This window comes from Python bivittatus, unplaced genomic scaffold (assembly GCF_059951505.1).
Source record: "Python bivittatus isolate LINGU-HERP-01145 unplaced genomic scaffold, Pbiv_v1 ctg000400_np1212, whole genome shotgun sequence".
Classification (NCBI taxonomy): domain Eukaryota; kingdom Metazoa; phylum Chordata; class Lepidosauria; order Squamata; family Pythonidae; genus Python; species Python bivittatus.
Genome location: NW_028277073.1, coordinates 1,752,716 through 1,776,554, shown reverse-complemented (window position 1 = coordinate 1,776,554; position 23,839 = coordinate 1,752,716). Strand labels below are relative to the sequence as shown.

The 23,839-nt window shown below is 38.4% G+C and overlaps 1 protein-coding gene across 2 annotated transcripts in view; it reads right to left on the bottom strand.

Annotated features, from left to right (window-relative positions):
- Positions 1-23,839, bottom strand: part of REEP3 (receptor accessory protein 3) — a 47,612-nt gene that overhangs the window by 15,217 nt on the left and 8,556 nt on the right. Inside the window, exons 1-2 of one of the 2 annotated variants that reach the window (XM_025165850.2) lie at positions 20,315-20,488; positions 15,638-15,710 (exon numbers count right to left, since the gene is read on the bottom strand). In XM_025165850.2, the coding sequence (XP_025021618.1) occupies positions 15,638-15,697 (60 nt within the window). In that variant the 5' untranslated portion in view covers positions 15,698-15,710; positions 20,315-20,488. Of the gene's footprint in view, positions 1-15,637; positions 15,711-20,314; positions 20,489-23,839 lie in introns of those variants that run through there. The other variant, XM_007426881.4, reaches the window with a different exon arrangement.

Genomic DNA, 23,839 nt, shown 5'->3' with positions numbered 1-23,839 from the left:
GGGAGTCATAAAGAAGCTGAGGGACTGCCTTAGCTTGGAAAACCTTGCAAGCTGCAGGGATATAATGGGCTCCCTTTGAGTGGCAAAATCTTACATTTGTCTGTTAAATTTCATCTGTTCATTTCAGCCTACTGCTCAAATACATCTAGATCTATATATTAATAAGTAGAAAATGTCACCTATCCCATCACTTTCCTTACAATGACAATATTTGCAAACAAATGCCCCAATTTTTCAAAGCAGATAATCTAGCAGTATTTAATATAAAAAAACTTAATGATATCCTTTTCCAAATACAAACCTCACTGATTAAATGAGCCACAAACATTTTGGGGACAAATCCAAATCCAATTGTTTGACATATAATGTGGTCTTTTTCCTTTCAGGAAACTTAGTATTACTGATGTCTATCTTCTAGACCTAGTTTTAATGGAAAACTGGAAATGTAATACAAAAATACTAGGCACAATTTTCTATTTTTTAATCAAAACAACTGCTGTGTTCAAACATGCTACAACATGCTTCATATTAAGCCAATGTCTGATGATCATGGTTTCTTTGCCCCTCTCTCCTCTCCTCTCCTCTCCTTGCTACTCTTGCCTTATAACTTTGTGGGCTGATTCGAGCAGGACTCTGAGCTTTTGTCAGCAGGGACTGTACAGTAATACCTCGGTTCACGAATGCTTCTGTTCACGAACAATTCAGTTTGTGAACAGCAGCGTTCGCAAAATTTTGCTTCCATTTGCGAACTCCACATCGGGTGACAAACACAACCTGTGGCCATCTTCCCTGCTCTGACACGTGGTCGTGGCTTCCTCTCGGCTAGATCGCAGTCTCAGATAGACACTTGCTGTGAAGCTTTTTGGTGTCGCCTCAAGCAAGGTTCGTGTTCACTCTCTTCATACTGTACTGTACTGTACTTTGTTTCATATTTTTGTGGTTAAAAAAAAATACATACAGTATGGTTCAGAACGGATTAACCTTACTTACACTGAACCTTATGGGAAAATTTGATTCGGTTGGCAACCACGTTCGTAGGGGCCAGAACAGATTAACCTTACTTACATTGAACCTTATGGGGAAATTTGATTCGGTTCGTGACCATTTCGGTTCACGACCAGAATCATGGAATGAATTAAGTTCGTGAACCGAGGGAGCACTGTACTTGATTGTTCTGGGGGAGTCAAGGGCCAGTGACACAAAATAAACAAAGCTGGCCATGATTTTCTAGGTTTTACCCCTATTAAGGAGAGAAGTAGAGTTATTTTTTGTTAATTTTAATCTGATTAAGCCTGAGATGACAATGTTTGCATTTCTTCACATACTGACAGAAGTTTGCCAACTGGGAGCAATCACTGAGGTCACTGAAAAAAAGGAAAGGTACAAAATAAACTATTAAGCAGCTATCAACTAAGAATTTTTAAAAATCTATGTATGTAAAATTCTATGTAACCTAATGGATAACCAAATATCCTGTGAATGAGCTACATCTAAAGCATGCTTACTTGTCCCCTGCTGAAAATAGGAAAATCCAGCCTGGAACTAAAAGCTTACCATATTGTCCAAAACAGGGCCAGGATTTGTAAACCAAAAGACAAATCCTAGCTTCTAATCCTGGCTTGTAAGAGATACAACAAACCAGGCATTTTAGTACACAGTATAGTTTAAATTATTGCTTAGCACTGTGTCTCAAATTAGCCAAATAAATATTGTGAGCAACTCATTCACAGTAAACCAGACCAAGATAAGACTGGTTCTTCTGCCAGAAGTTTTACAACTGGAGTTGTCCACTTTAAGCAAGCAAGCAAATAAATTAATAACTGCACAAGACTGTGAATTGGTGCAAGATACAACAATCATATAATGCCCATGTTGTAAGATCTGCTCTGACTGACAACTGCTACCTTATAATCTGCTTATCCTGTCCAGACTAAGCTCTGCAGGAGAAGCCCTTGAAGATGTCCCCACTTTCTCTGCCTATAGAATAGCCAGGATTCCTATCTTTTAAAGGTTTTCAAAGATAACAAAGAACAGCCAGGATTCAAACTTAATTCTCACTTATATTTCAATAAAAAAAAAATCTCTACTTTGATTGCTGTTAGTTGCCTTGATTGAAAAAAAAATGTATGTAAATCAAATAAATAAATAAGCTAAGAAAAGCTGCCTATTGAAAAAAGTATAGGCCAAGATATGATTGATCAACCTTAATTTTCTGAATACAGGCAGTGAGAACACCACACCTAGCATGTATGGAAACACAGACTAAATAAAATGCTAGGTAAACTTCATTTTATTTTCAATTAGAAAATATTAAAAAAGCATATATAGGTTCTCTGCAGATGGCAGCATCTTGCTGACCTTTTTTGGGTTCATAAGCTAAACAGGGTCAGCTTGGTTACTGCTTCAATAGGAAACTCCAGGGAATATCAGGACTGTGGGTTAGATTGGGACATCTAAAAAAAAATCCTGGAAGAAGGCAATGGCAAGCCACTTCTGTTATTGCTGCTTATGACACAACCTGATCTGCCAGGGGCACCACTTCACTGTGCAGTGGAGAGGCAGGCAGCCTCCACCCCACATTTCCCTTGGAGAGAAAAACAGGAGAGAAGCAGAAGAGAAGCTAAGAAAAGAAAATGGGAATAATTCCATCAGCCCAGCAGCCTCAGAACTGAGTGAAATCTTCAGGGATCTGGTGGGAAGTCCAGAATTGAGAGAGAGGGTAATGGTTATCTTTGACAAGATAGGTAAAATAATATATAACTAGAATTACTGCACAAGATTAATTTTTATTTTGTATGTTTAAAGTCTAACATTTCTCTTTAGTAGAATGTTCTATGTATGAGCTCAATCGTGTATTTTTGCTATTTAGAATTTCCTTATCATAGTGTTGTCTCTAAATAGAAGTAGACCAGCATCATCCTGTGGTCTGCCAGTTTTCTATTTTCCCTTGGCATTCACAAGATTTAGTTATTTACTAAACACAGATACACATACAAACAGACAGACATTGTGATACAATATCACACACTTTATTATTACTACACACACTTATTATTACGATCAATAATCAAAAACATAAAGCCATATAAAAACAAAATAATCAGGGATACGTGTAGTATTTGATGACATGTTTTAACAGCAACAACGCAGAACTCAGACACAGTGCTAGTAATGCCAGTGTTGGAATCAGAGAATAGGAGCTTTATGTAGTAAAGGTCTATTCATCCTGGATACTATCAAAGAAATGAAATTCCATATTTCTTTGTAGAAATTATGGTACAGTACTATATGGGCAATAACCTCAATCTGCTTTAAACCACAAGGGGAAACTTCATAAGGTAGGGGGTTATGGAATATTTACCTAGTAGAACTGATGATGATAATTTCTTTCATGTATGTCTTAATATGTTATTACTCAACCTGGGGAAGGTAAAAGTTGTTAGATATTTGGCTGGCACCCAAGTTCAGCCTGAAATTCAGGTTCTGCTGTTATGTGGCATCCTACTGACTTCCAGATGCTACTCCATTATCACCCATCCTTTGAGAAAGGATTACCTTTTCAGAACAAAGGGTAAAAAAGAACACATCTGGGAAGCCTGGACTCCATAGCATCCCCCCAGCTGGGGGAATGGTCCTCCACCAATACAAAGATCCAGTGGGGAAGAACTGGGTATTTAGCCAATAACTGATCATCATGGTCTAGGCTATAATCTCTATTTTAGGCATTCCTGCCTGAAGATTGAGAGTGGCATTAGCTACATGTCTTCAGGTAGCAAGAATAGCTCTCAAAAAATTCATTTGCACCACTTCCATGGTCTTCTTCATGGCAGATTCCCACATGTTATCCAGGGAAGATCTGAGTAGTTTTGGCTTTAAAGAGCAGCAGGAACTAATTTCACCCTTAGCAAAAATGAAGTGCCTGATGGCGGCAGATGATTCTAAAGCTGCCTGAGAGTCATAATCATGATGCACTTTCTATAATCTTTTGGTGTCAAAAACCATTCCAAGATAGTTAATGGTGTAAACTTGCTCAATCTTATTTTCCTCTGTAATCCATGTTTTCTGTTTTGCTCTTTTCTCAAAAGCCAAGATTTGGGATTTTTTATAAGTGAGCATGAACCTGTTTTGCTCACTATACCAGATGAATGATCTCTTTTGAGTCTAACTGGAGTTTGAGATATAATGGCAGCAGCATCTGCATAAAAACGTTTCTAGCAAAAGAGCTTCCTGAATGTGGTATACTCCTGCTCATGTAGGCAGGAAGAGACTCCTCCCATCCCTGTCCTATTCAGGAATAAGAGCTTCTGTTCTTGTGGAAAACTCCAGGAAAAAAAGAGCAAGGTGTCTCAAGCAGGAGGGCAAACGGAGAGCCAAGATTCTGCTCCATCCTCAGATTTAAGCTGGAATTTGCCTGGAGAAGTATTTTCCAGGCGGTATATCGACACAAGGGTAACATCTATTTCATCTCATTTATTCTCTAGAGAAGTACGATAGAAGTTAACTAAGTACTGTGTTAGAGTGTGATCTTTGATTTGTCTGTTTTGCATTGTGCTTTATGCTTGTCTCTTGAATTTATGTTCTCTGCAAATGCTCAGTAAACTATGTTTTTATGTAACTTGGAACCTCTTTAAACAGTTTCCTCTAAGTTAGAAGTGAATCCACCTCAAGCTTCTATCCTCCTATGTACTTCTCTATGGGAGAGTCCTTTAAGATACTTTCATGATTTTTGTAGCAACTCAGGTTTAGTTCCAACACTGATCATTTTACATGTGACTACCTAAAGCAACAAAAGATTGCTTTAACGTATTAAAAAGTAATGTACAGTAATATCCTTTATAGCTTGTGAGATGAATCTAGCTCCAAAGGAGAGAGGAGATGAGTTCCCTAGTGTATACTTCATTGTACAGTCCTAACAAGTGCAGCTGTAGAATTTACAGTGGTACCTCGGAATACGAACTTAATGTGTTCCATGACTCTGGGCGTATCCCGAGTTGGTCCTAACCCAACACAAATTTCCCCATAGGGTTCAATGTAAATCTGGTTAATCCGTTCTGCCCTCCGAATTTGGTCACACCCCGAAGCAAATTTTCTCATAAGGTTCAATGTAATTACCGTTAATCCGTTCTGGCGTCCACGGACCATGCGTCAGGGGCAGGAGAACGGCCGGGCGCCGCGCAGCACGGCAGGAAAAAGGCCAGGCGCGGCGTGGCGGGAGAACGCCCGGGCGCAGCACAGCGGGAGAATGGCCGGGTGCGGCGTGGCACGAGAATGCCCGGGCGCGGTGCGGCGGGAAAACAGCCGCGGACCACGTGTCAGGGGTGGAAAAATGGCCGCGGACCATGTGTCAGAGCGGAAAAATGACCATACCCCGAGGCGGAGTTCGCACATCGAGGTAAATTTTTGTGGCCGGAGCTTGTCGTAACCCAAAAAGTTCGTTAGTAGAGACGTTCGTATCCCAAGGTACCACTGTATTTCATTTTTTTCCTCTTACTTTCCAATAAGGCCATGGATTGTGGAGACTCACATGCTAGGGTTAAGGGGAAGGATGCCAGGTAAAGGCACCTCCTAGAAGATAGGTGATGGCAGCAAGAATTACCAATCTGCATGCTAAGAGGCAGAGCTCTACAGACCCAGAGAGCTTCTAGGAGACTGAAACTCCCAACCTTTCATTCTATGGGATCAGCTAGGCTGCTAAGCCCCACAAACCATCTGATAAGGTGTCAGCCTTCCCAGGTAGTCCAGACAGGAAACACAACCAGGTGAGCTAGTTGTACTTTATTGTAAGGCTACATTAACAGAATTGCAAGTCTGAAAGTACAATTCTCCCACCATCTCCTTTACCCCTGAGAAATTAGGGAGAATCTCTTCTGAGCTTCTTGCTCTGCCCACTATGCAGCTGCGGGCTATGCTCCCTCTTAAAAGAACATTCCCTAGGCAGCATCTCTTCACCCGGTCTCCCAAGGTCATTCCCACATACCATTACATAAGGTGACCTCATGCTGAGGAACTTCAATAGTTGGAATTGAGCTTTTATTTCCTAAAGGAGCCTTTTCCAAATTCCCATTCATATAAAGGCATAACCAGTAAAAAACCAGATTGTTTGTACCCTTATAATTTTGTCAAGAGTTACTAGGAAGTTAGGTTTGTAGATAATTTCTGACCGGACAAACCAAGTGTCAGTATTCTCAGGGAGACTGGCTTTCACTTATCCTCTATATACTATAAAATTGATAGACATTCAGAAAAAGAAGGGAAAAGCAGCAGCAGCAGCGGACCGGGAGGAAAAAGAACAGCCTGCTTATGAACATCAAACATTGAAGCAGAAAGCCCAATCTGTTTCCAATCACCCTTTCTGCAATAAACACATGCTGAAATCCAAGGTCTTATTCAAAGAGACAACCACAATTAACTGAACTAGTTAAATGCAAAACTTAATGACTCATGAACGGCTCATTCTATTTCCCCTCTGGAATACACTGAATCTTATCTAGATCATGCTGTTCCAGGAATGGTTTCCAAAAGCAAATCCTCCAAAGGTGGTTTCAGGTATTCAGAGGGTGGTTTGACTAAGCCTGCTTTACCTGAATTGCCATGCCAGGAACACCCCAAATTGCTTTTGATTCAGCAGATTTACTTCCAGAGACAGTCAAATCACCCTTTCAAAAGGATGGTTTGGAGGAAGAATGGACCATTCCAGATTTCTCTGGAACGGTCCATTCTCTGATTGACAAATTTTCCATATCATTACTATTTTTCTTTCTTTAAAAAAGGGGATCTGAAACTATAAAATTGATAACAAACCCCTAAATACAGGTGACCCGGTGATCCTGCTTCCAGATATATAATAGCAATTCAAATCACTTTCCATCATTTTCCTAGCCAGAAGTACTCTTAATCTCAGTTTCCCTTATTATTGCAAGACAGTCTATATTAATATGTTACCAGATAAAAAATAAATTAAAAATGAACAGGAAAATATCATATATGGAATCTGAATTTAAAACCCTTCTATATGTGCACCAAAATCTTAAAAGCTGCACAGTATTATTTAATATATTAATTCATGGAAGCTTCAAGTACTTAATTGTACAGGGTTAATTTTAAGCAATTATTATGTTTTATTTAGCAATATGTAGACTGAAAAGTCTACTTATTTGTAGACCAGAATTACTCTGTTAAAAGTATTTAAATCTGTTGGCAGACAAACAAATTCAACAGTATCATATTAATTAAGAAATTTGTATATTGTCTAGAAATGAATTAATTCACTGTGTTCTTAAAATTTCTCAGATTTTGAAAGAATTTTTAGCATCTCAGATTGAACAGAAAGTCAAATACATGATGAAACGTTAGATTAATCTCAGAGAGTGGTATTGTATTTTAAGCCTCAGTGAATGGTTAAATTAGTGTATGTGCTAGCTAAAACAACTACTCTGATGGATTGTCTTACCTTAAGAACTGACCTTCATATGAACCTTCACAGAATGAGACACAAATAATGCTGGGGGGGGGGGAGAAGGAGAGAGAGAAAAGGCAGTTCAACTTTAAAGCTGAACTACGTAGTTTCTGGCACTGCACCTACGGCCTCATGGAGCTCTATTTACTGAATCAAAACTTCTAGAACAGTGTTTTTCAACCTTGGCAACTTGAAGATGTGTGGACTTCAACTCCCAGAATTCCCCAGCCAGCCAAGCTTTCTGGGAATTCTGGGAGTTGAAGTTCACACATCTTCAAGTTGCCAAGGTTGAAAAACACTGTTCTAGAACATAGTTAGAAATAATGTTTTTGGTTATGGGTTTTGTTTTTGTTTTTTATTTTTTTTGCAAAAGTGAAGCTTGTTTTGCTTTAACATGAAAGGGTCAATGTATCTTGCAGTTTGGGGCTATATAGATTATTTGTTTCTTCATTTCTAATCTCTTTGTCCTGTGAATTTGGGTTGAAGAGCAGGAAAGAACTGCTGTAAAATCAGATGAAACTTAGAAACTTTATTTCAGTCATTGACCAAAAAAATACATTCAGTAAAACAAACAAAGCAAAGTTAAACCCTAACATCAATGACTGCTGCAACCATTTGTGGGCAAGGCTTGCACATAATGTAGCAAAATTTTGCTACTTTTAGAGAGATAGATTTTAAGATTTAAAAACCCCCAGATTGCACACAACTCTTGAATGGGGAAGTGCTACCCCATCCAAGGTTACAGATGGAACTACTCCTGATCTGGGTGCCCCAAATACTCATGGCTCACTCATTTGTCGTGAAATGAGTGAACATATAAACCATTTAAATAAATAAGTTAATTAACATGAAAAGTATATTCAAAAATTACAACTGTTTACTTACTGCATTACTGCTAAAGCAATTCAATACTGAAAATTATTTCCTATAATGGAAAGAAACTGTTTATTCAGTAACATATATTTAGTGCAACTATGCAGAATGGGTATCACCTTTAAGTAGCCATGTTCTAAGAAGATGGATAGAATCTGGTTGCCTAAGTCAGCAGTCTGAAAGGACACAATCTAGTCCCAAAGTACATACAGTGAATGACACAAACAGAATGCTGAAGTCCAAATATATTATCTCTACACGGCAGATGTTGCAATATTAAACCAAGTAAGAAAATCAAAGCTCAGTTGTGCACTTCTCCTTTCCAGCTCAAAATAAGAATTTAAACAGGTATGAGACAAATTATATTAAAATACCATGCAACTCTAACGGACTACATATTTCTCAAGCAGAGAGCAGGGTTTACACACTCTGCTAAGCCAAAATGAAACAAACCACATTAGGAAGGAAGGAAGGAAGGAAGGAAGGAAGGAAGGAAGGAAGGAAGGAAGGAAGGAAGGAAGGAAGGAAGGAAGGAAGGAAGGAAGGAAGGAAGGAAGGAAGGAAGGGTGAACCCAACCACAGTAGTCTGTAAACTATGGTTTGTTTACGGTAAATATGAACTTGGTCACTATGCCTTATTTAAGAAATCAAAGCTTAGAATCGTATGTGCACCTCACATTCATCATCTCCCCTCTTAGGATACAGCTTTAATACAACAAATGGGCAACGAAGGGTCCATTCAGTTAGTGCCTACTAGGTTCCTTGCCCACCCATTAAAAAATTTTTTTTTAATACAAAATATACGGAGAACTAGGATGATGCTAAACCATCTTCTAATGTCTTTGCTTACAGGAACACCACTGGCTCCAAACAGATCCTTAGGCATTCTTGGAGAATAACAACATGGGTGACTACAATATATTTTTTTAGGAAGTATAACCACCAGCCAGAAAAAAAAAAGACAAAAAATACACTGAAGTAACAGAACATCCCAAAGAATTGGAGGTGGGGTAGGGAGCAACCTCATTAGTTTGTCTTATGACAATGGGTCTTTTGGGACTTGCCACGTCTACCATAGAAGGTATTTTGTGACAGTGCCAACAAGCTCTCAAAACACCAATTGTGTCCATTGGTACAAAAAGGTAGTCAGGCTCCCTGGTTCAGAAGCTTTCATTTCAGTTTTAGAGTACTCTTTTTTATTTTATATATTGGTCTTACGAAACAACTGAGCAGCTTAAACCACAGTATAAATTAATAGTAGTAAAGTAGTAAAACTCAAGCACAGAGAGGCCCATAACTGAGGCATTAAAACTGTTAAAAAAAATTCAATTCAAGGTGCTGCTCTTAAACTTTAAAACTTTAAATGAATTATGGCCTGACCATCTCCTTATGAACATGCTTGGATATTTAAAAATTGAGGCTCTTTTGAGACAACAACTATTCATAAAAGAACATTTTGGCAGAAAAAAGGCCTTCATTACTCTCAGGTTGTGGAATCCTCTTAGAGCTAAGATTGCTCCTTACCCATTTTAGATGTTTATAATTGCCGATTTTAAAAATAACAGTTTCAATACTGTTTAATTTTTTTTTACTGCTTATGATCTTTTTCTTTATTTTCTCTTTATATTTATTTTATTTTGTTGTACACTGTTGCTAACATTTGCTAAAAGGTAGTGTATGAATACATAAAAAATACAAGCAATGATACATCACGCATTTTTGATTACATAGATAAAATCCATGTGTTAACTGAAACTTGAATTCATATGTAAAGTCACACAGATCACGTGGTATTCAGTAGCAAAAATAGAAGCAGTATTATTGTTTTATTTTTATACTGTACTTCTTCCCCAGAGAACCAGTTTGGTGTAGTGGTGAAGGCACCAGCCTACAGACCAGGAGACCAAGAGTTCTAGTCCCACCTTAGGCACAAAGCCAGCTGGGTGACCTTGGACCAGTCATACCCTCTCAGCCCTAAGGAAGGAGGCAAGGGCAAACCACTTCCAAAAAACCTTGCCAAGAAAACTGCAGGGACTACCTGTCCAGAGTCAAAAACTGACTCGAAGGTATACACCCACACACTTCTTCCCATAGGGACCCAGTACATGCCCTAACATGAAGCTCAACTCCAGGTGGCAACATGAATACAACCATGTGGTTTTCTTGGCAACAGCATGGTTGGCCATTGCCTTATTCCAGGATGGTTTTGACTAGCATATGTTCCTTATATTCCCTGTACCCTACCAACTAATTACTAATCAGGTCTCATCCTGCTTAGTTTCCAAGTTCAGACAACCCAGCCATGTGCTGCCAATGACTAGGCATCAGTACATATGAAAAAATAGCAAAACAATCTTTAATTAAAATAAACTGATAAATCTACAGTTTATTTTAAAGCTTTCATAAAAATGATGAAAGAAGTAATTAAAACAACTTCATAAAAAAGCTCCTTAAACCTAAGCACGTTTCCTTGCAAATGTCAGAATAAAGCAGCACATTTCCAGTTGCCGTTTAAAATAAGACAGTGTAGTTAGATATATTTCCTTTTCACTTGTTATAGTAAGAAGGTGTCATCGTGGCTAACATGAGGGCCCAGGAGAGAGGCAGCTGTTAAGGGGTACTGATAGGTTCAGCATATACACCCAAACCTCATTTTCAGATTCAGAACCAAAATGCTGTATTTCTCTATTTAAGAGGTCAAGTATGTGAAAAAGACTACAGAATTCAAGCTGGATAACTCTACCTTGTGCTTTAAATTTTATCTTTTATGAATGATGAATCATTGGAAACATAAACAAGTTGTTAGTTTAAGAGTAGAGAAGCCTCTTCCAATCCATGCCAGATAAGCAGTCCTCTCAAGTCCTTCTAGATAAAAATCAAGGTTTTTAACCAGAAGCTATGCTTCTTTTAGAAAGTGGTTTTTGATTACAGAACCAAGTAAGCAGTTGTACTAAAGGATATTTTATTCTTTAAAGGACATTAAAAATTGTAAGAAATTCTAACTATTAGCTTCTATGGTATTATGCAATGATGACATATTTTATATATATTTTAGAATAGCCTGAACAATAGCTAATTTTCTATTCTGCATTTTTTATTTCATGTTGTTTTATTGTTCTCATTTTAATTGTTGACTACACGCCCTAGCTGGACATAGCAATGGAGCATTTATTCTGCAAAAAACCCCAACCCTTCCTAAAAGTCTAAAATCTAGTAGAAGCTACCGCTGAAAGGATAAAGTGGGCAGAGGTGATTATTTCTCTCTTTTGTCTTTGCCCTCTCCCACCCAATTTTCACATTGTTCGAGAGAATTTCTTATTAAAATGATTTCTAGGCCCGTATTATTAAGGCTTCTTTACTGCACTGTTGACTGCTATTTTAATCTTTCTTTTGCCCTTGTGCAGGGTTCTTGTGTTCTCATGTTCAGGTGTGTGCATATTTGTAGAGCTTTATAAAACCAAAGCATTTTTAAAATGCAGATCTATAAAATGGGGCTGGAGTGGAAGAGAATAGATAGAAATTGGAATTCTCCCACACTACAACCATCATCATCAAAAGAAGCTTTTGAAGAACTATGGGTAGCTGCAGTGAAGCAGAGAGTAGTTATGTGATTATAATTATACACATAATTATGGATACTACACAAAATTTAGTAGAAAGAATTGTATTGCCCAAAAGAAGAATCTCCTCAACTAGATATGCATCCTGTATCTTACAATCAACCCTTAATGCTGACTGGAGTATAAGAACACAAAGGAGTCTGTTTGCCTCATGTCCTGGATTCCTGTGTAATCTGTACAAATATTATATTGGTTGAAGTTCTACCAGGAATTAATGAATTGTAAATATATCTTTTTCTTAAAGAGTCTGGAAGTTGATGTTTGGCATTTGGGACCTTAAGTCACTCAAGTTATAGAGAAGAACTCAAATGCAAGATTAGCATGTTTAAAAATTTTCCAAGATAAATTCTAAAAAGCTTATGGCTTTAGAAATATCAACCTTCAATCTCTTAGACTGAAGACTTTTCAGTTACCTTGGATAAAGGTGACCATGGGTTTACTGTCTTAAAGAAAATAATGAAAGGTTGAAAAGTACAGTTTAGAGTTACTGTTATATAAATTGCTGCTAATATACCAGCCTCTCCATTGTGTAGCAGCCTCCATACCTGAGGTACTTGATGACATGCTGGACTGGCAGTCAAGTTCCCCAGACTTGCAGGGAGGGGTGATCTCTCTGGGCATAGCTTCAGAAGCAACTTAGGAATTCATGGTCCACCATAGTAACCAAGGATGTGGTATATAGTAATCAGGTGGATATGGGGTCAACTCACAGTGATCACACATTAGATTTGGTTTTAGTGGTGATATGATCTGGAGTTGGGAGATATTACCATTAATCTCTTGCCATGATCAGATCATTCTCTGTCAGCTCTAGAGGTCTCTGCAGCAACTTCTCGCTGCAAGTAAGAAAGACTAATTTAATTGGTTCGCACCAGGTGTCTGATGGACCCTGTTGAATTGTTGAGGTTGTTCCTGAAGCTCTGACATGCACTTCTACCAAGGCCCTCATCACCACATGGAACGAAGGAGTAGCCATGGCCTTGACTCAGTCATACCTCGGATTGCGGCCTCTCTCTGTTCATATATCTCCTTGTTTTTCTGAGGAACTTCAGGAGATAAAATGATAGAAGAGACACCTAGAATGGCACTGGTGAGAGATGAGGAATGAATCTGAGCATGGGCAAGAGCCTACCTTATGGATTAAAGCTTGTGGCAATAAGGCAATTTTTCCATTCTCACCACATCCACAAACAGCTGGCCGGCAACCTTGTTTAAGGTAACCCTATTTCTCCTGAGGAAGGAGGAACCAAAATAACATATACAAGGATGCTGTGAAGCCTACTCTAGGCATCTGTCAGAAAAAAAATGCTTGGATTTTCTCTGAGTTACACCCTGGCTGTGCTGGCTCTTCCCATCAGATCTGAACGGCTTTGCATCCTTCAGGGCCCTTCTGCAAAAGAATGTCACCTGGCAGCCCCTGCTGTATGGAAGAATGTTCCCTCTGAGATTCAAATGACCTTGACTCTATTTGTCTTCTGTAAGACTATGAAACCTGGTTCTTCTCCAAGGATTGGGCCAAAACACGGGATGAGCCCACTGAGAATGAAAGGTCTTGAGCAGAATATGTGTTGGTTGGCTTTGGTTATTCTATTTTTTTTTTCCTAATTCTGGGTTTTGTGTTGTTCCTGTTTTGGATGTTTATTGTATTTTATTGTGTTTCATTTTATTCGTGTTTTTTTTTATGCTTCTACAATTATAAGTTGCCCAGAGTCACACTGCAATTTGGGCAGTCATATAAATCAAATCAATCAATCAATCAATCAATCAATCAATCCAATCAATCAAATTTATCCATTTGGTGAATGATTGAGAGTCTGGATGCTTGTGAGTGTTGCTTTCTAAGGACTAGACAACCACAGCATAGAAGATAACTGTGCAAAATACTTTATTACAGCACACACCTTTCCTGTTGCCCTAGGTTAACTCCACCCTCCTAGGCTTTGCAAGTTGATGTAGCCACATAAGTAAGTTTTTGATGGTTAGTCCTTATAACAAAGTCTGTAAAGTGGCATACAACCTTTGCCTCCCTCCAAAAGTTCTTGGCTTGTTGAGATTAGGTGCTGCCTCAGTGTGGTTGCTCCTCTTCTGGTTGCTACTGAGCTTCAGGCCAAGCTCTAAGACAAGCTCCAGGCAGGAATCACACCACAATGGGCTGCTTACCATAGCTTGTGGTCCTGGCAGTTGACTGATAGCTCTCTTGCTTGCCTGTAATAGTCATACATTCCAGACGTCGCTTACCGCTTCCTAGTCTGCTTGTTGCTTTTTCTCCTACACGCCCACACTTTCGTAGGCTAAGGGCCTGGATGGGGTGAAGCTGTCTATGGGCGTCAGCACGTTCCTAAAAACGCCAGGGTGTGGCTCAATTAGCCAAACACCTGAAACGCTGACGTGGATGCTTGTAAGTAAACTGTGAGTGGGGGATGAATGAGCCCATCTCCTCTCAAGTTTCTGGGACTGTAAACTTATACGTACTGCCCTTTGGGAGAAAGGATGGGCTGAGCTTATCCTTGGGGAAGTGGGGGTCAAAAGCATTTCTGCCTGGCTGCAGCTGCTTTTCCCAAATGTAGACAGCAACCCAAGCTTCATTCCCCACAATGCTGAAAAGTAGAGAAAATTAGGTCTGCTTGAGGGATTTGTGGGTAGAGTGGGACAGTCTGCATTCTGGAACAAACTTAATTGACTGACATGTCAGAGTAACATGCAAATCAGAAATATCACCAGCTCTGGCATACCTGAATTCTATGCAACATCCTAAGTAAAATACTATGATAGTTTCTAACGATACGTAGAGACACTTTCAACACACACACACAGATAAAGAAGAAAAACTAATTTATTGTTAGATTATCAGAGACAGAAGCATGCTAAGCAGTTCTTAATTAAAATATGGCAAAGATTAAAAATAATTACATCACTGCCAATTTATCATGTTCAACTAATCATCCTAGGATAGGTTTGATTACTTGGTTAAGTAAACCATGGCTTAGCACAATGTATGAACTCATTCTATTCCTTTTTGTAATGATTGAAGGGCATATGCACTTTGCTTTCTGTAATATTCACATTTTTATGCATAGGTTATTTCCACTGTGACTTTTTCATACGCCTACGTTTTTAATAATATATTTCTTGAGCATATGCTTTTTTGTGTTTTGGAAGCACTTTCCAAAACTTTGAAAAAATCACTTTGGAAAAATCACTTTGTCTGCTTATCTCTACAAACAGATCCATGAAGAAGCAGCTGGTAGAACCATCACCTTCCATGCTAATGCAGAACTTCATGGGCAGCATAGGCTTTCTTCCCTTCTCTGCACTCCCTGCAAGAAGTCCCAGCACATCTATGCCCTCAAATTTAGCTAATATTTTGCCATTATATCATTTAATCATTGTGACAGTTGCAAGGAGAAAATATGCATCAGAAAGAGCAGGAAGGTAGCAAAGAGGGGTTGTGTTTGTAAAGGACCTGTTCCTCTCATTACTCCTCAATTTATCATCCACGTTTAAAAACCAACTAGTGTAACATCAACACTTCATTTAACTTCATGATTTCAATGTATTATAAATTACCATGATCAACTTCTCTTCACAAGCTAAAATCCATATAACTATTGTTGAAGCTAGTATATAAAACACACTCAAAACTTGAATAAAAGTTAATACTGAAAAAATATTGAAATTAAGTACTCACATATTCCTTGACATTTTTTGTTTTTACAGCTTTGTAGGAGTAATAAGCAGGATACAGCATCCCAAAGACCAACCTATATATAAAGAAAGATATTTTAAGCTGACAAAAATGCACAGTAATTATGGAAGCAAAGAATACATATTACCTAAGAAAGAGAAGGAAAAAAAGTTCATATCCAGACAACTGTAACTTCAAACTCTGTCTAGTCTACTCACAGCTATCGAGTACTGCATTCTCCTGGGCATCTCTCACATGCTCATACATCAAAACCTGCCTTTCTTTAAAAAAAAAAACCTGAAAGTTTTCTTTAAAAAAAATCCTGAAAGTTTGCATTAAAGATTCAAACCTTTTCAGACCTATTATTCTGCAAGGAAAAGGTACTAGTTGGCCTGCCAATAGCAAGCCAAAAATATTAGCAAACTGCCCCCTCCAGAAGTCTGCAATTTGTTTGTGGTTTCTGCAGAAACACTCTAATATGGATTTTTCCAGAGATTCTGACATTGGGAATTAAATTTTAATTATGGCTACTAGTTGAACAACTGAAAATCCTTATACAAGATCTGCAAAGGGGTTTAAAGCAGAATAGATGCTATAAGAATATGAAAGGCTTACATATTACAAAGAAGAAACCAAGTAGAAACAGAAATATATACTTTTGAACAAGCCATAATACAGCTTTTCTGACAAAACTGTTTATTGTTTCAAGCAGATATTGTGTCATGTATAACTTCTTGAGTGTATTATGACTACAAATTATAGTAAAGCATAAAGGCAGACAAGTTGGTTCATTTATCATTTTCCTTATCTGGCAGAAAAAATTGTATGATTCAGAGCAACATCTTTCCTCTTTTGGCACATGCCACTGCAGAAGGAGGGATGGAAAAGATCCCATTTTCCACACAATTATGCCCATGATTGACTATACTCCAAATGTAGCCCTTTTATCTTAGTACCAGATGTCAGTTATGTAAAGAAGTACTTCTGTGTGTGTGTGTATATGTATGTATGTGTATATATGTATGTGTGTGTGTGTGTGTGTGTGTGTGTGTATATATATATATATATATATATATATATATATCATTTGAAACTATGTATATGTGTGTGTGTGTGCGTGTATAACTTATTTGAAACTATTGGATGCACTGAATTAAAAAACTGAGATACAGGTAATCCCCAGTTTAAGAACGAGTTTCGTTCCCAAGGTCTGTCCTTCAGTCGAATTTGTATGTAAGCTGGAACAGCATTGTATAATACTGTATAAGTAGCATTGCATCATGAACTAGAACCTTTGTGTACTTAACTCAAATTTTGCTACAATAGGCTCCGTTCTTAACTGTAGGTCGTCTGTAACCTGGGTGTTCTTAACCCAGGGACTACCTGTATTTCTGAAAAGTTTACAGTACTGTAAAAAAACTAAGCTAAAGAATGCAAGAGGAAAACACTTATTTTTCAATGTAACCTACTAGAATAACTTCTGCATTGGGATCCAAGGGGAAAATGTGTGTTTGTGTGTGTAATTATTAGTAGTATACTGGCTGGCTTCATATATTGTGCTGTGCCCTGGTTTATTTCAAGCATTCTTTATTGAAAATGAAAAATAAAATGTACTGCATTATGGCCTCATACAATGTACAAACCAGGCCACTAACTTACTATGCATTTTAGAGGTTGCTAAAAACTGAAGTTGGCCAGTTCCCATTCATTATATCATATGCTGCTTTTTAAAGAACAATCTTCTTACAAATTTATTTAACTATTGTATAGTCATTTCAGTCCTTCTCCATACAAAAATGTTTTCTCTGAAATGGAGACAATCTGATTAGGAATCTGAAAGGATCAGTGGTGTAAAGCACCACATCTATGTCCTTTTAAGTTACAGGTCAGACCTAACAACAAGGGAGAGAACCACACATATGCATATCAATAGCCAACAAACCTTTTATCCCAATGACCACCTGCCCGTTTAAAGTAAGTGGAAAGAAACTAGCTGTAGACACTGAATAGGGTTTCAGAACCTTTAAGAAACAGTGAGCAGGGAGACATGTTGGATTATGACTGCAACCTGGTGAGTCTATGTATATGAGAGGAGTCTTATGCCTCAGTGGAACTGTATAGGCAAAGCCTCCTCCTCCTCTTTCTAGGCTAGAGCACTCAGAATTAAGGCACAGTTAATACTGACAAGCTATGATTGTCTGATAAGATTAAACCAGATTCACAAACCTCTCTCCATCTCTGTAGAAGTGACTCCTATTTGCTTGCTCAGGGTGCTAAAATGCTTCCCTTCTGTTGCTATATTCGGCTGTTTTTCAACCAACCTCCCATTCCTGCCCTAAACTAGAACCTATATATCTTCTTATATGTTAGATGAAAAGCTCCTTTGGGTTGATTCTACCATTACAGTAACCAACATCGTGCAGTGAAGATGAAAAATATATCCATAAGAAAATGTATGTCATTATTCTCTTTTAACAAGAAAACATACCCAGCTGACAATCTATTGTAATTCATGCTACGTGACTCTAAAACAATGGAATCATTTCATTACTATAGCTATTTTAGTCTGTGCATTTTACCAGCACTTCAGGATTATGAAAAGTTATAACTTTCCATGAGGATTTTGTTTTTCTAAACTTAAATAGCTAGCTTTTATTTAGCACTTAGTTTCCATGGTATCTTGGTGAACTATGCCAGATGGCTGTTCTCAATTCAAAACAGGAGTTGGCAGCAGTCCAGCTCTTTCAAGTATTTCCTAAGGCTTCTATGACTGTAGAAAAACAGGTTTAGAGCAAGCGTATACAATAGTTTATTAAAGGTAGACTGCATGTAAAGTAATAAAGTCATAACCTATTTACATTAATCTCCAACATGTTCTGACACCTGGCCCTACCCACATTAACCATCTAGAAGCACAACTAAATTGCTTGTAACAATACAGCAATATAACCTTTCCAAGAGAAAAAAAATAAAAACTGTAACACAAGAAGCAGTATCTTTTCTCAATCAGAGCCAAATAGCAGTTTTAAGCAGTTTCTATGTTCCTCTAGAAGAAAATGCCAAATTCTTGGTTTATAGAATAACAAGATAGATTTTGTGACTTTCTCTACAAGCCAAACAAGACAGTATAAATGATTTTCTCCTACCACACCTTAATTGGAGGCGTGGGGGAGGGAGAGGGAAGAAGTTGATGGTGTTAATTTAGTGTGTTATCAACTAATTTGTTTTAAATTTTCTGTCTTGTAAAAATCTGCACTTTATGAACATTCAGGATGAATGCCTGACTACTAGGGGACTTTAATCTGCCTTCACCAGATGCAGGGTTGGAGGTGGCTTGGGAGTTAATGGTCGCCATGACAACTGGGGCCTGATCAGATTATTGAGAGCCCAACTCACAGTGGAGGTCATATGGCAGATCTGGTATTTGTCTTGGAGCAATAGTGACATGATCTGGAGTTGGGAGAAAATTACCATTATTCCTTTGTCATGGTCGAATTACTCCCAAGTAGCCTTGGAATTCTTTGCAGCTGCTCCCTGCCCCAGGAAGAAAGGACCTGTTCAACAGGTCAGTCCAGGTGCCTTATGGACCCTCTTGGGTTTCAGAAGGAATTTGAAGTCGTTCCTGAGGCTCTGATGTATGGTTCACTGCTTGGAACAAGGTGGCAGTGATGGCCTTAGACAAAATCACACTTATATGGACTCTCTGTCTCCCTCAGAAATCCCAGACCTCCAAGAGACAAATTGGCAGAAGACAATCCAATCAAAGAGAAATAAGAACTTTCATTAAAGATTACTTGTGGCAGTAAGAGCAACAAAACAACTGTTTTCATGCTCTTACTGCAACTGTAGATAGCTGACCTGTTCAAACTGAACTAGTCCCTCATGGGTAACAAGGGAACAGAGGAACATCTGTACGGGTGCTTTGGAGACTATTTGAGGCATCTGTCAGATAAAATTGTTTAGATCCACTCTGAATTGGACACCAGCTGTGTAGTCCTGTAGGGTTCACAGAGGCACTGTCTGACATGGTTATATGGGAAGCATTCAAGCCTACTGCTCCTGAGAAAGTAGACAGGATCCTTGAGTATCTAAATAAAATCCATATCCTTCCTAGTCTCCCAAGGCCCCCAGGAAATTATGTGGGGTTGGATCTAGGCAGTGGTGAGGGAGGGTATGATTCTGCTGGCTCCCCTCAGAAAATCATCCCTGGCTCCAACTGGCCAATTTTTCTTTGGTCTCCAACCTTCCCTTTTTAGGGAAGGTTGTTGAGTAGGTAGTTGGTCTACAGCTCCAGAGGACCATGAAGGAAATAGGCTATCTAGATCTCTTTCAGTCAGGTTTCAGGCTGAGATATAACATTGAGATGGCATTGGCTGTACTTATAAATGACATTTGACAGCACTGAGATGGAGGTAGTGCATTCATCCTGGTCTTTCTTAATCTCTCAATGGCTTTCAATATTATCAATCATGGTACCCTTTTGGACTGGCTCTGAAAGTTAGGAACGGATCCGTGGTGTTGTAGTGGTTCTCCTCCTTCTGCAGCCAGTTTCAGTCAGTGTTGGTGGGAGAGAGATGTTATGAGGTCCATCAGGGTTCTTTGTTCCTATTTAACATTTACATGAATTACTGGATGAGATCATCCTTCAGAACAGGATTAAATACCATTAGTATGCTATACCTGTCTACCCCAGACTGATCAAGTGATGCTGTCAAGGTTCTTCCAGTGTCTGGATGGGAAAGAATATGCTTTGTGTTAACCCAAGCCAGACCAAGTGGCTGTGGGTTTTATGATCCTCTGCATCTTCCATCCTTAGTTCTGGATGGGGTTCCACTCAGACAGAACTAGTTTGTAATCTGGGGGTTCTTCTTGACTCACAGCTCCTGCATGAGAAACAGATGGCAGTTGTTGCTAGGAGAACCTTTGCACAACTTCATCTTGTGCATCAATTATGCCCATTCCTGGATTAAGAGGCCCTGGCCACCTCCCATTTGGACTAATGCATAATACTCCATGTGAGGCTGTGCTTGAAGCCAACCAGAAGCCACAACTGGCCAGATGCAGTGGTGTATATAGGCATGCACTCACCATGATATGTCCATGTAACTCCACTACTTTGTGAACTGCACTGTTCTAAATCCTATGTAAATTGCCTAGAGTCACAATTTGCAAGTTGGGTGGTTATACAAATCAATCAAATAAATAACAAACAGATGACCCCAAAGCCCTCAGAAGGAGTACTAGTTATGTTTGCCACCCTGAGTTATTTATAAAAATAATAAAGGCGGGATAAAAAATCTAAAAAAAAAAAAGTTTAGTTGTTTTGAAGCTTGCCTGGACAAGCCCAAAGGGAGTTTATACCAACCTTAACCTTTTCTGTTTTAAAAACCCTTTTAGTGAGATGAGATTGCTAGAACACGTTGCTGAAAAGGAGAACAAAAAATGGAAGTGAGGGAGAGAGCCCTGGATCACTATCCCAGAAGACTCCTGGAAGTCAATGGAGGATGGCTAGTTCCAAAAAATGAATGGCATTTCTCCGGGTCTATGGAGAGGTAAAACTGGTGAACAGAGCAAAGCTGGCTTCTCTGCAGAAGAGAGGCGAGGAAAAGAGCTCCAAATCAGGGCGCAGAGGTCTCCAGGGAGACAGTGAATAGCCCCTAAGCTTCTAATTAAAAGTCAGAAATCTTTAAGAAGCAAAGTTTATTCAAGTAAAAATTGAATCAGAGTATGAGGCTTCAGTATGCTAAGACTGGCTAGCATTTTGTGAATAGTAGAAGCCTTAAAGTCTTTCCCAAATTCTATTTTTCTTCTGCTTTAATGCACACTTTGGTGCCAGTTCACATTACCCATCAATGCAATCAGATTATAAAGTTATTCTCCAAACTAAGAAGAATGTAAGACTTGATGAAGAAGCATGTTTCCAGTATGCTAGTGTTTGAAACAGCAAGGTGTGAAGAGAAAACATGCAGTAAGCACCCATTATATTTCACAAATGCATGAACTATGAATTATTTTAAGGACTAAGGCCAAGTAGTTAATATACTGTTCTGACTGTCTTCATATAGATTAAAATCCCAGCCTAGGTTGCTTACCAAATTCTAAACAAGCATGTACTTGCACCTACATTTACAAACAGTTTACTTCTCCATTAATTTGAGCTAAAAATTACTTGCTTACTGTTTGCTGTTTTGTTTTAATTTAGTACAGATTGAGAAGGAATTTATTTAGAAAATTTACACATAAATGAGATTTTTCTGAGAAAGACCAATGCTGATAAAGATTCAACTATTTCTGTACTGGAGGGCAACAGCAATTACACTGAAATGATTACACTTGCTTTTTTTAAACACAGAGAAAAATAGCAGTAAACTATCTTCAGGATCTTCCAGAAATTATGACCATAGGTCAAATGCAAATATTTCAGTGGCTATTGCATATCAATCACTGAAAAAACAGTATTTATTTCTAGAGAGTAACTGAGATAATAGCAAATATGTTGGTTACAAGATATAACTTTCAGCATTTTGATTCTGGAGGAACACAGTCCAACCCTCAATACTTCAATAATTTATCAATGTCTAATTTCTTGTTTACTGGGTTGTGTTAGAACTCACTGTGAGAAAAAAGTTGTAAATGTTTTCACCATTGAATACTGCAATTGCACAGTAAAAGCAAATGAACTACAAACCTTACATCATTGGTTCTCAAGGGGGGGCGGTGGGAGGATGCTGAGGGGCGGTGGGCATGTTTTGGGCGGTAGGGGGGCGGTGGGCATGTTTTGGGCGGTAGAGGGGCAATGAGCATGTTTTGGCATTCGAACTTAATTTTAAAACTCCCAAAAAAATTTATTAAATCAATTATCCGGTTTACACCATTTGTACCAGCAATAAAACGAACTTACACGACGGCTGCCCTCATGCACTTCTAAGAATTTGTATTCTAGGTAGGCTGACCTTGAAGAACTCGACACTACGATTCTTCTCCAATCCCAACCAGCACAGCGCATGCATCAGCTGTTTTCCCGCGCGATTAATCGCAGCGCATCAGCTGTCTTCCCGCGCGATTAATCGCAGTGCGTGCGTTGAGCGTCCTTTCAATATGAATGTTTGATTTGACCCGTGTTCCTTGAGTTGCTTTTCGTTCGCTTCATTTCTGTTTTTTCCCCCCAGTTTCAATTTACTTTCATTGTTTATTTGGCCAGTCGGCTAGGTAAGTGCGCTTATTAGTTCTTTATCGTAGTCGTGAATTATTAATTTTGAGAAATGGTGATCGTCTCACAGAATTTTGGCTTCAAAGTAACATCAATTGCCTCTACCCAGGACTGTGGACTATCATCAAAAAAATTTTAATTGCCTTCCCTTCCTCCTACCTTGTCGAGCGAGGATTCAGTGCTGTGACTGATCTAATTACAAAAAAGAGAAGTCGACTCCAAATCGTGGAAAGAGGGGACTTGCACCTTCATCTCTCTAACAATATTGAACTGAACGTTCAGAAAATGGCTCTGAACCATCAAGCACAACCGTCCCACTGACATAATCAAGCATGTTTCATTGATATTACTCTTTTAGTGTATTTTTTGCTGTTTTTTAAATTATCTAATTAAGAATAAAGAATTTTTAAACATTAAAAAAGCATTTGCAAAAAAAATAAAATAAATAAAATAAAAAATAAAAAAAAATTTAAAAACGAGCATCAAAAAAAAAACGTATTTACAGCATTTTGAAATAAACGTATTTACATAAAAGAGCATTTAAGCATTTTTTTTGCATTAGTCATTTTAAATTTAATAAAAGGAATGCAATTACCTTCCAGGGCAAAAGTATCGAGTTAAATCAAACAAATTTGGTGTGTCTACTGAAGTCTACTGAAAAAAATTACTTAAAATTTTTGCCTTTTATAATTCAGTAACTCCCCCCCCCCCATACCCTAAATTACAGGATTTTCACAAAGGGTGGCATTGAAAAATTTTCCGCTCCTTAGGGGGGCGGCAGCTTCAAAAAGGTTGAGAATCACTGCCTTACATAATAAAGAGGTGACAAGAACAGCAGTATAAACAACTGAAATCCTCCTGCTACACAACCAGCCTCAACTTCAGCACATAATGCAATTCAACATTCTACTGTATCTTCCAGTTGCATTTCTACTTTTAATAGTTTAATAGATTCAGTTCAAAACAATGCCTCACACGTTTTATAAATCTCTTAA